The sequence below is a fragment of the Numida meleagris genome, chromosome 7 (genome assembly GCF_002078875.1).
Source record: "Numida meleagris isolate 19003 breed g44 Domestic line chromosome 7, NumMel1.0, whole genome shotgun sequence".
Lineage (NCBI taxonomy): Eukaryota > Metazoa > Chordata > Aves > Galliformes > Numididae > Numida > Numida meleagris.
The window spans coordinates 8,495,851-8,508,080 of record NC_034415.1 but is presented as its reverse complement, the minus strand read 5'-3'; the positions used below and the strand labels follow the sequence as shown (position 1 = coordinate 8,508,080).

Here is a 12,230-nt window from a genome sequence, read left to right as displayed (position 1 = left end):
GTCATGGGAAAACTGTTTTCTATCACTTTTCCAATTATGCAGACGACTTAAAAATGAGAGGCAGCACATAGTAGGTTCTTGCTGGCGATGCTGTGCGTTCTTTTTCACAGCAGAAAATGATCAAGAATATAAGCAACTTTGGAAAAAGGCTGAGAAGTTGCTGTCTGTTGAAATTTGTGCTCAGCTTTACTCCAAAGAACTCTAATAACGTAGTGGTAGGCATAACTTGGGGAGGCTGTGTGATAGTTACGTTTCAAGAATAAATTGTTTTTTAATGCTTTTTTTTAAATGTTTTTTGTCAGAGAAGAGAGCTTGGGAAGTGGACCAAAACCTCCGTTGAGAGCCAGAGATTTCATGGCCAGTAATCCTGAGCATTTGGAGATACTGAAGAAGATGGGAGTCAGTTTGATTCATCTTAAAGATGGAAGAGTGCAATTGGTGCAGCATGCAGTGCAAGTAAGAGCCAACAGTACATCTGCAAACTGCTAGTAAAATCACATAGCTGTGATATTTAAGACTTAGAGGCTCAGGAGGGACAGTCTGACAGGAAAGAGGCCGTGAGGTGGCTGTGCAACTGTGTTTAGCAGGTTTATGGTTGTTAAAATCTTGCCTCAGTAACACTTAACCTTCCATTAAATTAGATGGAGGCGCTTCATGTCAAAGAAACATAGCTAACTGCAATTTATCTGAAAGTGTGAAGTTTTCAGTGTGAGAGCTTTCTTTTTGTTTGAGATCTACTCATTAATATGTTTTTAGTCTGCAGGATGGAGGAGATGCTAAGAAGTCAAATGGGGAACGAGTGCCAGGAGCATCCACTCTGTACCTTAAAGTCTGTGTAGCACTAAATATTTGCCATAGCATTGTTTTGTTAGGAAAACAATGTAAAAACAGCATTCTTTCTGAATCATTGAAGTACCAACGTACGTAATGTAAATAGTGGGCCAAGCAAAGCTAACTTCAGGGTTTTTTTTCCCCAAACTTGTCAAACAGTTATGGAGAAACCTATTTATTTTTTGACTACTTAGGCAGCAAGTTCACTGGATGCTGAAGATGGCCTACGGTTCATGCAGGAGATGATTGAACTCTCCAGTCAGCAGCAGAAAGAGCAGCAGCTACCTCCTCGTGCTGTTCAGATTGTCTCCCACCCCTTCTTTGGGAGGGTGGTCTTGACTGCTGGACCAGCACAATTTGGGATGGATCTATCTAAACACAAATCAGGGGTATGTAAGAATGTATGTGGTCCTAGCTTTCTGGTACTTTCCTTGTTGCTTCAGCTGAAATGTTACGGTACTGAAGCTATGAGTATTTCAGGGTGGCCAGCTAGAGGGTAATCAGAGAGGTTAAAATGACAGAATTCAGCAATGACAGAGCAGAGTCTTTTAGATGAGTGGCTTATTGGTCCGATCTGAGTCATCAGTCATGATTTAGGATTTAATAGGCATACACAGTATGACTTTGAAACGCGTTCGGGTGATCTGCTTTGCGTTGCTCAAGAGGCGTTCAGTTGCAAGGGATGATTTTCCTGTCGTCAGCCATGAATTTGAAGAAGCCCTTGTAGAGTTGGAGTGGGTTGCTGTTACGCAAGCTTTCATAAAGGGCTGTATCCAGAAAGAAGAAATTACCAGAGAGGCGACGCTTCCTATTGGAAGCAGTAGGAAAATCCTTTGAGTTCCATTGGGCAAGGTGCAGCCCAGCAGGTGAGTCTCAGACTGCTGGTTCACAGCAGACAATTTTCCCGAGATGGCAGTTCCCAGGTACAGACAAAACATGCTGAATGTAAGAATTAGGTTTTCACGTGGCCGTTCCTTGTTTCTTAGCTCCAGGGAAAGATTGCCTGTGCTGGCTGAGGACACTTAATGCATTAGATTAACTGAAGGAAATAAAATGCTTAGGAGTCTTTTGCAAGCTTGAACCTACTTCTCTAATTCCCATGTTTTGTTTTTGGTTTTGTTTTTCCACGCAGACAAGAGGATTTGTTGCAACCATTAAGCCGTATAATGGATGCTCGGAGATCACTAATCCTGAGGCAGTGAAAGAGAAAATTGCCCTGATGCAAAGAGGCCAGTGTATGTTTGCTGAAAAGGCACGGAACATTCAGAAAGCTGGAGCAATAGGAGGCATTGTTATTGGTAAATACCATTTGAATTTATATGTGTAAATGTAACTTGTATTTTACGCATTTGAAGATATTGGAAAGCTGACAGAGCTGTTAAACTGATGGAGATGACCGTACTTCAGCACAGAAACTGGTGTTTGCAGAGGATAAAGAAGTGTTTTGTCTATGCCTGGTTGTGCATGAAGTGTAGCTGAACAAACGGCAGTGGGCCATTGTCCCTGGTTTTGCAGCTCAGGAGTTGTTATTCTAAGGCTCGTTGGATGCTAAAACAGTAACTGCTGGGGGGAACTTGAAGTACAAGGTAAATAGGAAAAGTGGTAGGGGGACAGAGTACAAAAATTGGCTTTTTGCAACCAGTTTCCCATTTTCTGCCTGGTGTCCTCCCAGCTGGCTGGGCAGTAGGAAGCTACTCAAAGCCTGCTGAAGTTTGAGGTTGCAGCCTGTTTATCTAACAGAAGGGTTTGCTTGTTTTGTCTTTGGTGTGTGTCTGGCTAGATGACAATGAGGGAAGCAGCAGTGACACGGCTCCTCTCTTCCAAATGGCCGGTGATGGAAAGAATACAGATGATATCACAATCCCCATGCTCTTCCTCTTCAACAAGGAAGGAAATATTATACTGGATGCAATCAGGGAGTATGAGGCTGTGGAGGTGCTCCTTTCCGACAAAGCAAAAGATAGAGGTAAGATTAAAGGCTTTTTTAATACAGATTTAGGTTCTGTCTGTGCCACAGCACAATGTGAAATGTACAGTAGTTATTTCTGTTGGTACCCAAAGGTGTAAATGTGTTCTTTGGTCATGTCAGTTTTCTGTCTGACCTTACTGTTAGTTTTATCATATGAAAGCCGTTATCTAATTGTCGTCGTGCCTTCCTCCCTGCCCTTGCCCCCCTGAGTTAACGTTCACATCCAGAAATGCTGTTCATAAGTTAAATGTCACTTGGAATAATGAGACAGCGCAGTCCCCCAGATTCCTTTTGAACCCTTTTTGTCACAATCTGCTTTGAAGTAGTATCAGAAATAGTGCAAGTGTTTCCAGTGCCCTACATTGTAAGTGCCTTTCACTTATCAAACTCCCCAGTGACATTCTTGGTACCCAGAAAGAAAAAAAAAAAAAACTATTGAAATTATTTTGCCTGTCTAACCATTTTTCAGTGGTTATCATGAGAAATAAGGCTGCTGACCTCAGGTGTTTTGCAATTTGTCCACACAGAATACTAGAAAATCACAAGCTAATACATTTCAAATTGAAATGTTTGCATAGGGCAGAAACTTCTGGGCTTTCCGTTTGAAAGCCTTCCTGGTAGCACTGCTTTATCAAAGCAGGTAAGCCAGGAGCAGCATTCATTTTCTGCACATTTGTAGAGGAGATGCTCTGAAAGATACCGTATTGGTTTTTCACAGCTGCTACAAATTCCTCTTGTTCATAACTACGGTTAAGCTGGTATAACAAAACACTAAATGCAAAAGAGAGTTCTGCATTTGAGAGTTTGTAATGCATATGTGCTTCTTCCCCCTTCCTTCTGCTTTCGTTTGGAATCCCAGCAACAATCTTTAAAGGTAAAACGATTCCAAACTACATTATTGATAGCAGTAAGTATCCTGTATTAAAATGGAATTCGCAGTTAAACTCCCTGGGGGGCTTGAAATATTAGCATCCTGGATACTAGTTGCAAACATGAAACTCCAAAGAAAGCTGCGTGGTTGAATTCGGGCAGCTGCTGTGAAGTTGCAAACTGAAACAGCGCTAGAGACATCAGTGTTAGTTGCTGTGAATGGGGATGTGAGGAGGGAGGCCTCAGCTTTGGCTCTCTCAATTCTGTTTAGCAAGCATAAGTGCATCTCCCTCTGCCACAGATCTGTGATCCTGGTGGTCTAGGAGTGCTTGAAGACCTGGCATTAGCTGGATACCAGAGTATTTGCTTTAAGCGTGAAGGGTGGCAGCTAGCGCTGGCCCAGAAATCGTGATTCAAGTTTGAGGATCCCAAACCAGCCTCACTAGATGGCTTGTCCTCTCTAGCGATTGAATGTTTTCCGCTCCCTCCCTTTGTAATATATGTTCCTTAGTAGTTTTCCTGTCAACAGAAAGTTTGTGCTTCCTTGAGGAATAAGGTCAAAGGAAGTAATGGTGCTTTTGAATTCCACGGCAGAATGCTGCCTCCCTGTATTTTTCAAAATATGTTTTCTTTCTCTCCCCTTTCAAAGACTTGGAAATGGACAATATGGACCAGAAATTACCCGAGAATGATTCACACAAACAAAACTCAGAGGAAGCTTCTTCAGCATCTCAGGATGTTGGCGCGGTCAGCGAGGAGCCTGAAGAACGAGAAAGCTCGGACGTTTCTGACCCTGATTCCTTATCTCCTGCTCAGGCAGACAGTGACAGCGTTTCCATTTCAGATCAGGATTCCTACATCCCTGGACCCGGTGAGGCTGGTACTCCAGAGCCAGCATGCACACAAGGGGATGACCAGCCTCAGGAACAGCAGACCGAGACAGAGTCAGACTCCAAAGTTAACTGGGACAATAAAGTTCAACCTATGGAATCCATATTAGCAGACTGGAATGAAGATATAGAAGCATTTGAAATGATGGAAAAGGATGAACTATGACTTGTAGTAATAACTTATTTGCTAGTAAACAAATGGAGAACTCTTTGGGTAGAAGTGAGGCCCTGATACCTGAGAACTAGAAAACATATTCAGTATTGTGATGAGCAACCAGGTTTCACCTGGAAATTATCATAGAAATCCAGCACGCGCTCTTTGTTTTAATTTTTCCTGTTTAAAAACGGGAACGTGCAATCGAAGCATTCGTGTGGCCCCACTGCGCGGTGCTGTACCCCAGGTTTGCTCAGGGACAGAGCCTGACTTCTGCCTGCCAGGCGCCGAGTGGGGATGCGGCCTCGGCCTCTGGGAGGCACAAGTTGAGCGCGTGGGGCTGCCGGCAACACTCAGCAGCCACCAGCGGGAGCACCCGGAGGCGGCGGGCCGGCCGCTGCCCTGCTGGGAGCGGAGCTGGGCCTGCTTTCCTGACCCCCTTGCTCTGAAAGCCTTCCTTGCTAGCAGCAGGTGAAGCGACGTCTCCCGTCGCTGCGTCTGTAAGACACAGGTAGAAGCAGCTTGGTTTTGTTCTGACAGCTCGCACTGACACAGTCGCGTTGCTCATCGCTCCTTCCATCTGCTACGCGAAGAATGACCCGGGGGCTTTCCCTCCTGCTTCACTTCCAGCTGGTGAAGCTGCACAAACCAAAGGCAGTGTGCTATGTAAGCAGGTGCTGTCAGGGAACGAAGATGGCCTGGCTCCTGTGGGGCTGCCAGGCTAAGGTTTGTGGTGTGCTATGGAGGTCACGTGTGAGACGAAGGTAAAGCGACTGGGGCAGGCGTTGAGTGCAGGCATTCCCTTTGGCCTTGCAGGTTGGAAAACCCAACCTCCCCGAGGCACAATTCCACCCAGCAATATTCCCTGAACGCACACCGAGCAGGACTAGATCCGCTGTAACAAAATGTTCCTTTTTCCCCCCAAGTTTTACTTCTGTCAGCAGCTTCCATAGCGTGATGCTTCGGGCAGCGAGGCCGGTCCGTGCCGTGCAGCGATGGGAGCAGCAAGGATGGCTGCTGTGCTGCTCCGAGCTTGGGGAGCGTGCCACAGGTGAGTGAGTCCTGGTTGTCACCCCTGTTCCTGAGATGGAAGCGGGGTTGTTGAAACAACCGAGATGTCCCGTGTCCAAAGAAACTGCCAAAAAGATAATTCAGTTGATTTATATAAACTGCTTTTAGAGAGTTGCGGCTCAAAGAATTGTTTTCTATTAGGAGATGAATGAGCACTGCCTATACGCCGCGCCAGACTAGGCGTGAAGGTTTGTGTTGGTCTTTACAATATTTGAAAGGAAAAAGCCCCAGTCTGAAGCGCACCTTTCTTTTAGCTGGTGAAATTATGCGTGCTGAATATGCAACTGTTATTAGTACAGCCATACTGTATTTATTTGTGTATACTCCTGTACAGTATGAATGGAAATCCCGGGCAAACGCTGCATCCGTGTGTACGTGACGACACTTGCTTTCAGGAGCTGCAAATGCACAGGAACCTTCTGGGAGCACGGCAGTCAGAGCCTCGTGCGTAAATTGAACGATGACTTGAAATCATTGGAGGAGGAGGTGATTTGGAGGAGGAAGTGAAGAGGTAGCAGAGCAGTGCTTAAGCGTCCCTTTAAACTAAATCAGCTTTCAAATTATTCCTTTGCACAAATAACGGTATGGAGGTTTGAGCTGAGTGCTCGCACCAGCCCAAGTTTTTCAGCTGGGGGATTTTGTATTTGTTTGTTCCATGGCTTTCTTCATGGAAGGGGTTGGACCATAGGAGCCGTAAGTGCCCTTCGTTATGCAGAGCAGTGAGCCCGGCTGTGGGGCTGGGTGCTGCCCTGCGGGTCTCTACCTGCCCATGCTTGGTAGTTCTTTTGGGGGAGGCCGGATTATATTTGATAGGTGTAGAGGTCCTCTGATCATTGTGTTAATTAAGGCTGTCGGTATCGCAGTGCAAGCCTACGGTGGTGCGTCCTTATTAACCTGCAGAAAATGTAGATGTTAATAGTAAAGCTTTCCTGAAGGATGAATTGGGCACCACTGGTCCCACTCTCCCGGGACGTGGGGCAGGACTGGCTGTGGATGTGCTTGGAGGTGACCACGAGAGCCACAGCTGAGCTGGGCAGGTGGACAGGGCTGGTGGGGGGAGCAGGGCGGGTGAGGGGGCAGCTCCATTCAGGTGATTTCTATTTGGTGTTCCCTTGGGAGGAGATGGCGTTAGCTGACCTTCTCATATCGTGCTGGGAGTGGTTTGGTCTTCTGTCACTCTCGTCTTGAAAAGCAAAAAGAATGTATTACTGTTTTTTAATCCTCTTCTGGAGAGGTGGGTGAGTGTTCTGTCCGGGCTCGCTCTGCTCCAGGTGGAACGCCGCTCGCCCGTTGCTCCTCAGCAGCCGCCCTTCGTGCCGGGCGCTGTGCTTGGGTTGGCAGAGCCCTGCACGCTGAATGCAGGAATCCCGGCCGGAGCCGCGCTTGCTCCACGCCACGTAACTCAGATTAGCCAGTAGGATAGGAGAGGAACATTCTCAGCTGTTTACATTTGTTGTTTCTCAATGAAGTCGAAAGCAGAGCCCGGCTTTTTCTCCTCCTCCTCTTGAAGGCAGCGTTTGGTGAGAAGTTAGGCAGGGGCCGCGGTGCGCGGAGCCGTCACTCAGAACATAGAGAAACATTCTGTGAATGAAATATTGTATGTTCAGATTTTATAGGATTCTTTTCTTTTTAGCCAGCCCGATTTACAGCCGTATATTTTCTTATGGAAGACGTCTACTAACAGGTGCTGTAACACTTCTGTTGGGTTTCACTGGCTGGTGGTAAGCATACACGATATTTCTAAGGGCAACTACGTACTGTGATGTAAAAGGTTGGGCTACAATGTATATAATCTGTGTACATAATTGTGTACTTGATTATAACTGCTGATTGTAAAGATTTAATAAAATGTAAATATTCTGGTCAGGCTGTTGTGGGCCGTCGGCTTCACCCACCAGTGCCAGACACGGGGCCGGGCCCGCGGAGCTGTTGCTCCCTGGGACTCCTCGTGCTCCAGTTTAAGGCAATGGGCGATGGAGGGCTAGCAAAGCACAAGGGGTGGAAGGAGCGAGAGCAGCAGGAGATGGGAAGGAGGCGTTTCCCCCAGGCCATGGCTTCCATCGCTGTTTATGTAACGCAGCACGTGGCTCCCGTGTTTATTTTAGGGCCTGACACAGGCGAGCTGCTTGCCAGCCAGCGAGCGGCTCTGCTAAATGATGTCAATCTGCCCCGCGCTGCCATTACAGCATCATAAAAAATTACAGAGCTGCTATTTCGGGCAGCAGCTCTCTCCGACTCGGTGCATAAATGCATCTCCCTGTGACTCACTGCAGGGATTATTAATAGACACGAAATCAGAATGCCAAAACCCAAGAATATCACGCTGCTCCCACACTTCTCTTTCTACTTCCTTGCAGCAATCGCACTTGAGAACTTCTTCTCTCAAATTGCTTTTTTAATGCGTGTGCATAAAAAAAAAGATGGGGTGGGGGCAGCATGGGGCCGTGCCCAGCAGGAGCAGGAGCCCAGAGCAGGGACCTCTGCTAGGAAACACTCCCCCAAGCCTCTTCCCTGTGCCACGGCAGTAGGAACCCACTGAGCTGTGCCCTCCCAGTGCCCAGCAGCGCATTCCCTTACCCCGTGCTGCCATGGGGCTGTAGGGTGCTGGGCCTGCTCGAGTGCTGCTCTTTGTCCCCTAGGGCCGGGTCTTGGCACGCAGGTGGGGGCTCAGGGCCCCAGCATCTTGTGCAGGCACTGGTGGGGACCTGCAGGGCCAAGGTGGGAACACGTATTGCAGAATGGTCCTGAAGTGCCCAGGTCTCTTTCGTTCTGCCCCTTCCAGGGGTGGTGCTGGGGACACCCCCAGGCCTGTAGAAGCCGAGCACCCACTGCAGCGCAGAGCCAAGCCCTCAAAGCCATGGATCCTTGATGGCTGGGCTAGATGACATCGGTGGTCTTTTCCAACCTTAATGATTCTGACTCCTCCTGGACCCCATGGGCCCCTGGCAACGAGCTTCCACCACCAGGGCTTCTACATCCTTATGTCTGATGGACACGCACGGAACCAAGGAACGAGGGAGACTTGGCCTGGAATCATTTTCTTGGTATTTCTTTTATAAGAAACCTCGAAAAACCCATTTAGCACCAAGCACAGCACGTCAGATAGGAGCAGTTCTCCTCTGTCCACCCTCTTTTCCACCCTGCTGAATATATTTGAGGTCTGGCTCCAAGAAGAGATGCATTTCAAGCTACAGCTTATATTAATAATCGGCTTATATTATTACAGGTCCTTAGCGGCCACGCAGATTGAGACTGCTAACAAAATTTGCTATGACTTCTGCAGGAGCAGAAGACACAAACCTGGTTACTGAGCACCATCCACCCGAGCAGCGCTGCGGGTCTGCCTGCAACAGGAGCAAGTTCCCAGAAGCCCCAAGGACCAGCCAAGCTCCTTACGGTACAGGGCCAGCGCTGAGCTTTAGTTTCCCACATGCCTATGGGTTTGAGAGCAAGCTGCCAGCCAGCTCCCAGTGCTGCTGCCATGTAGAGCTGGTGGAAGGGCCATGGCCAAGGACTCGCTGCCTTGATGCCAAGGGGGGACCCTTCCAGCACCCCGAGAGCCAAAACTCAGCTCTGCCCATGGGGAGCACAAAGCTGAGCCCACCGAGCCTCAGCCAGCCCCAGCCTGCCTGCTGCAGTCTAGGGCACATCAACCCCCCTGAACCTGCCCATCCTGCCCCCAGAGCACAGCAGGACGGGCTGCCCAGGCAGTGCTGGAGTACTGAAAGGCCATGGCCTGTCTGCAACACAACGTTCGTAGGTGAAATTTGTAGCTGAGGTGTTTGGTGCTTGGAAAATGAAGCATGCTTATCAAGGACCCAGTTCAACCCCTCCGGTATAACCCACAAAGGCTTTGTAAAGCACTTCTGGAAGGATCAACCCCAGGACTCTTTATTAATTAAAGTGTTTTAATAATTCAAATATGCAATCTCTTGAATCTCCTTTGCATGCCTACCTGCTCGAGAGCTGCTATAAATTATGTAGAAAATGTATATGCAAGGGTGCAGTCTTCCAGTATCACCTGGAAGATTCAAATGGCTGCAGCACCGTGAGACCCCAGAGCCCTACCCAGTGTGACCCAGTGGGAGAAAGGAGGGCAGTGAAAACTCATCTCCAGGGAGGATGGGATGCTCAGAAAGAGCAGCTGCTGAAATGGCTGCAAAACAGCCTCGAGAAGTGGCCAGCAGTTCTTGGCCAGCAACAAGCCACGATGTGTGTGGTAAAACCTGCTAGGAAGGACCCTCATGCTGAGCTTCTTTTACATGGAAAGCTATTGGTGTCCCCTCTGTATCACCTGGAAAAATGAACTGTACAGGACATGCACCAGCTCCACCCAACGAGCACGGAGCTGCTCTCAGAGATCAGACCCGCTGCCATCAATGCCCAGGGCTGGTTTCGCCTTCCCTGGCTCCGGGCTCTTGGAACACGAATGTTACATGAACGGGAAAAGACAAGAATACATAAAAACAGTAAAATGTTTATTTTCTTAGAAAAAAAGAGATTCAAAATGATTGTGATCACACTCCCATTCGTGCTCAGCGAAGCCAATACTGCAAGCTTAGTCCTTGATTAAGATACCTATTAAATGAAACTCTTTTCCTCTTAAAATACAAATTCCTGCTCCTGCATCACTTCCAGCATTTCAGTGATAACATGCTTTTAATGGACAACAGTTTCTCAGCTTCTTCTCAGCAGAGAAACAAGGCCTGCCATGGCAAAACATCCCATCTCCAAAGCTTGAAATCACCAGCATGAATAAGCACTCCGGCCGCACGCGGACTGACAGACAGCGTAAGGGTGTTTCTCAGATGCTTGAATGTTCACTTATGGAAGCTGTGTGCAACACTACCTCAATCTGATAGAAAACAGGCCCGAGGCCTTCGTAAAATCAACACCGTCTTTCGGATTAACTTTTAAGGATTTGCTGCGTATCTGGACACAGAGAAAGTGAAAAGTTGCAACAAGTTTTAACTAGCAGCAACGAAAATAGTTCCTTATGAGTTCTTATGAGCAATATTCCTCATCTGTTCATTAAGAAACACTGTAACTGAATGGAGCATATAATGTGGAAATGATCTTCTGTTATGTAGTGCTGTTCGCTCTAGAAGACTTCCAAAAGGTCTCAACTGGGTTGTAATCTATTTACACAGTAGTACTCCTGGTTTGATTGGCAGAATTGGCACTATGTGACATCCTCCTCTTCTGAACAATAGTCACGACCCTGCAAGGAAAAAAGCCAGGCATTTGGTTAAGGGCTCGCCGAAGAGAACAAGCCACAAACGGCGCTTACAGGCTGTGAATGTGAACGTTCAGAGCTGGGCAGAGAGCTGAAAGACAGGGAAAGGGGAAATGGTTGCACAGCTCCTGCGGCCGTTTCTGGGAGGCCTGCATGGCACCGGGACGGGAAGCCGCTCCCTTTCTGCCGCTGCAAACCTGGTGCTTTTCATTCCCTGTACTGAATCCCGGGGGAGTCCAGCACACTGACTGACAGAGCTGCTCTGTGTACGTCACACCTGGATGTGTGCAGCCTTGCAGACCCAGCACTACAGCACAATCTCCGATGCAGAAGCAACGAAGCGCATCATCGAATGAGCAACGCTGCGCATGGAGACGCTTCATCCCATAACCCCAGCAAGAGCCTAACATAAGAGAAGACACCACTCATACTGAAATTATACTTGCACAGTGAAGGAAAACGAGCTAAGCTTCAAAACCCACAGCTTTTGTACAGAGCGGGTGCGCTGCACTTCCCATGTCATCCAGGACTCAGCAGCATCTCCCAGGCTACCACCCTTGGGATGCACCAGCTCCGCTTCTGAATGCACAAACCACCCAAAATATCCCGAGTGAAACAGCTGCCTCAACTCTGGGGTTGAAAACCTTCACGTCTGGACTGCCCCCTCTGGTCCCACGTGCTGGGCTGGGTCACCTGAGGGTCTGCATGAGAAATGCTAGCGGCCCAGCAACGAGCTGCTGAAGGATAAGAGGAGAAGCAGCAGAGGCTCAGACCTGCTGAAGGTGCAAAAGCTTGGCCGTGCTCTGGCAGCAGGAGAGCCAACCCAGCAGTGGTAAAATAGGTGGAACTCTGCTAATGCAAAGGGAATCAAGCTGAGCCACAGATCAGAACGGGTGCCTGCCCTTTCCGAAAGAAAAAAAAGGGAGAAAAAAAAGGAAGAGATGTTTCTGGGGATGCATAACTGATGGTCTTCTGCAATTAAAATCCCCCTGACGACGCTGAGCTCACCTTGCTGGAGGGTCCCTGCCCTGTGCCCAGCACTTACATGGCTCTCTGTGGCCCCACACCATTAGTGACAGGGCTTCCTCCTTACGACAAAAAATCCCAAGGGGTTAATCAGCCCTCATGTCAACTCAGCAGCTGCTGACCCAGAAAGAAACAAATTCATTCCTTAAGTAGAAGGCTTGGTTCAGAAAGAGGAATGGCTGG

The 12,230-nt window shown here is 48.1% G+C and overlaps 2 protein-coding genes across 2 annotated transcripts in view; one reads left to right on the top strand and one right to left on the bottom strand.

The window, feature by feature from the left end:
- EDEM3 (ER degradation enhancing alpha-mannosidase like protein 3) overlaps positions 1–7,651 on the top strand; it is a 28,382-nt gene extending 20,731 nt beyond the window's left edge. The window contains exons 16-20 of the mRNA XM_021405558.1: positions 303–456; positions 1,026–1,220; positions 1,964–2,129; positions 2,612–2,797; positions 4,320–7,651. Coding sequence (XP_021261233.1) covers positions 303–456; positions 1,026–1,220; positions 1,964–2,129; positions 2,612–2,797; positions 4,320–4,726 — 1,108 coding nt within the window. The 3' untranslated portion in view covers positions 4,727–7,651. The remainder of the gene's footprint in view (positions 1–302; positions 457–1,025; positions 1,221–1,963; positions 2,130–2,611; positions 2,798–4,319) is intronic.
- C7H1orf21 (chromosome 7 C1orf21 homolog) overlaps positions 10,243–12,230 on the bottom strand; it is a 77,333-nt gene continuing 75,345 nt past the window's right edge. The window contains exon 7 of the mRNA XM_021405559.1: positions 10,243–11,006. Within this exon, the coding sequence (XP_021261234.1) occupies positions 10,968–11,006 (39 nt within the window). The 3' untranslated portion in view covers positions 10,243–10,967. The remainder of the gene's footprint in view (positions 11,007–12,230) is intronic.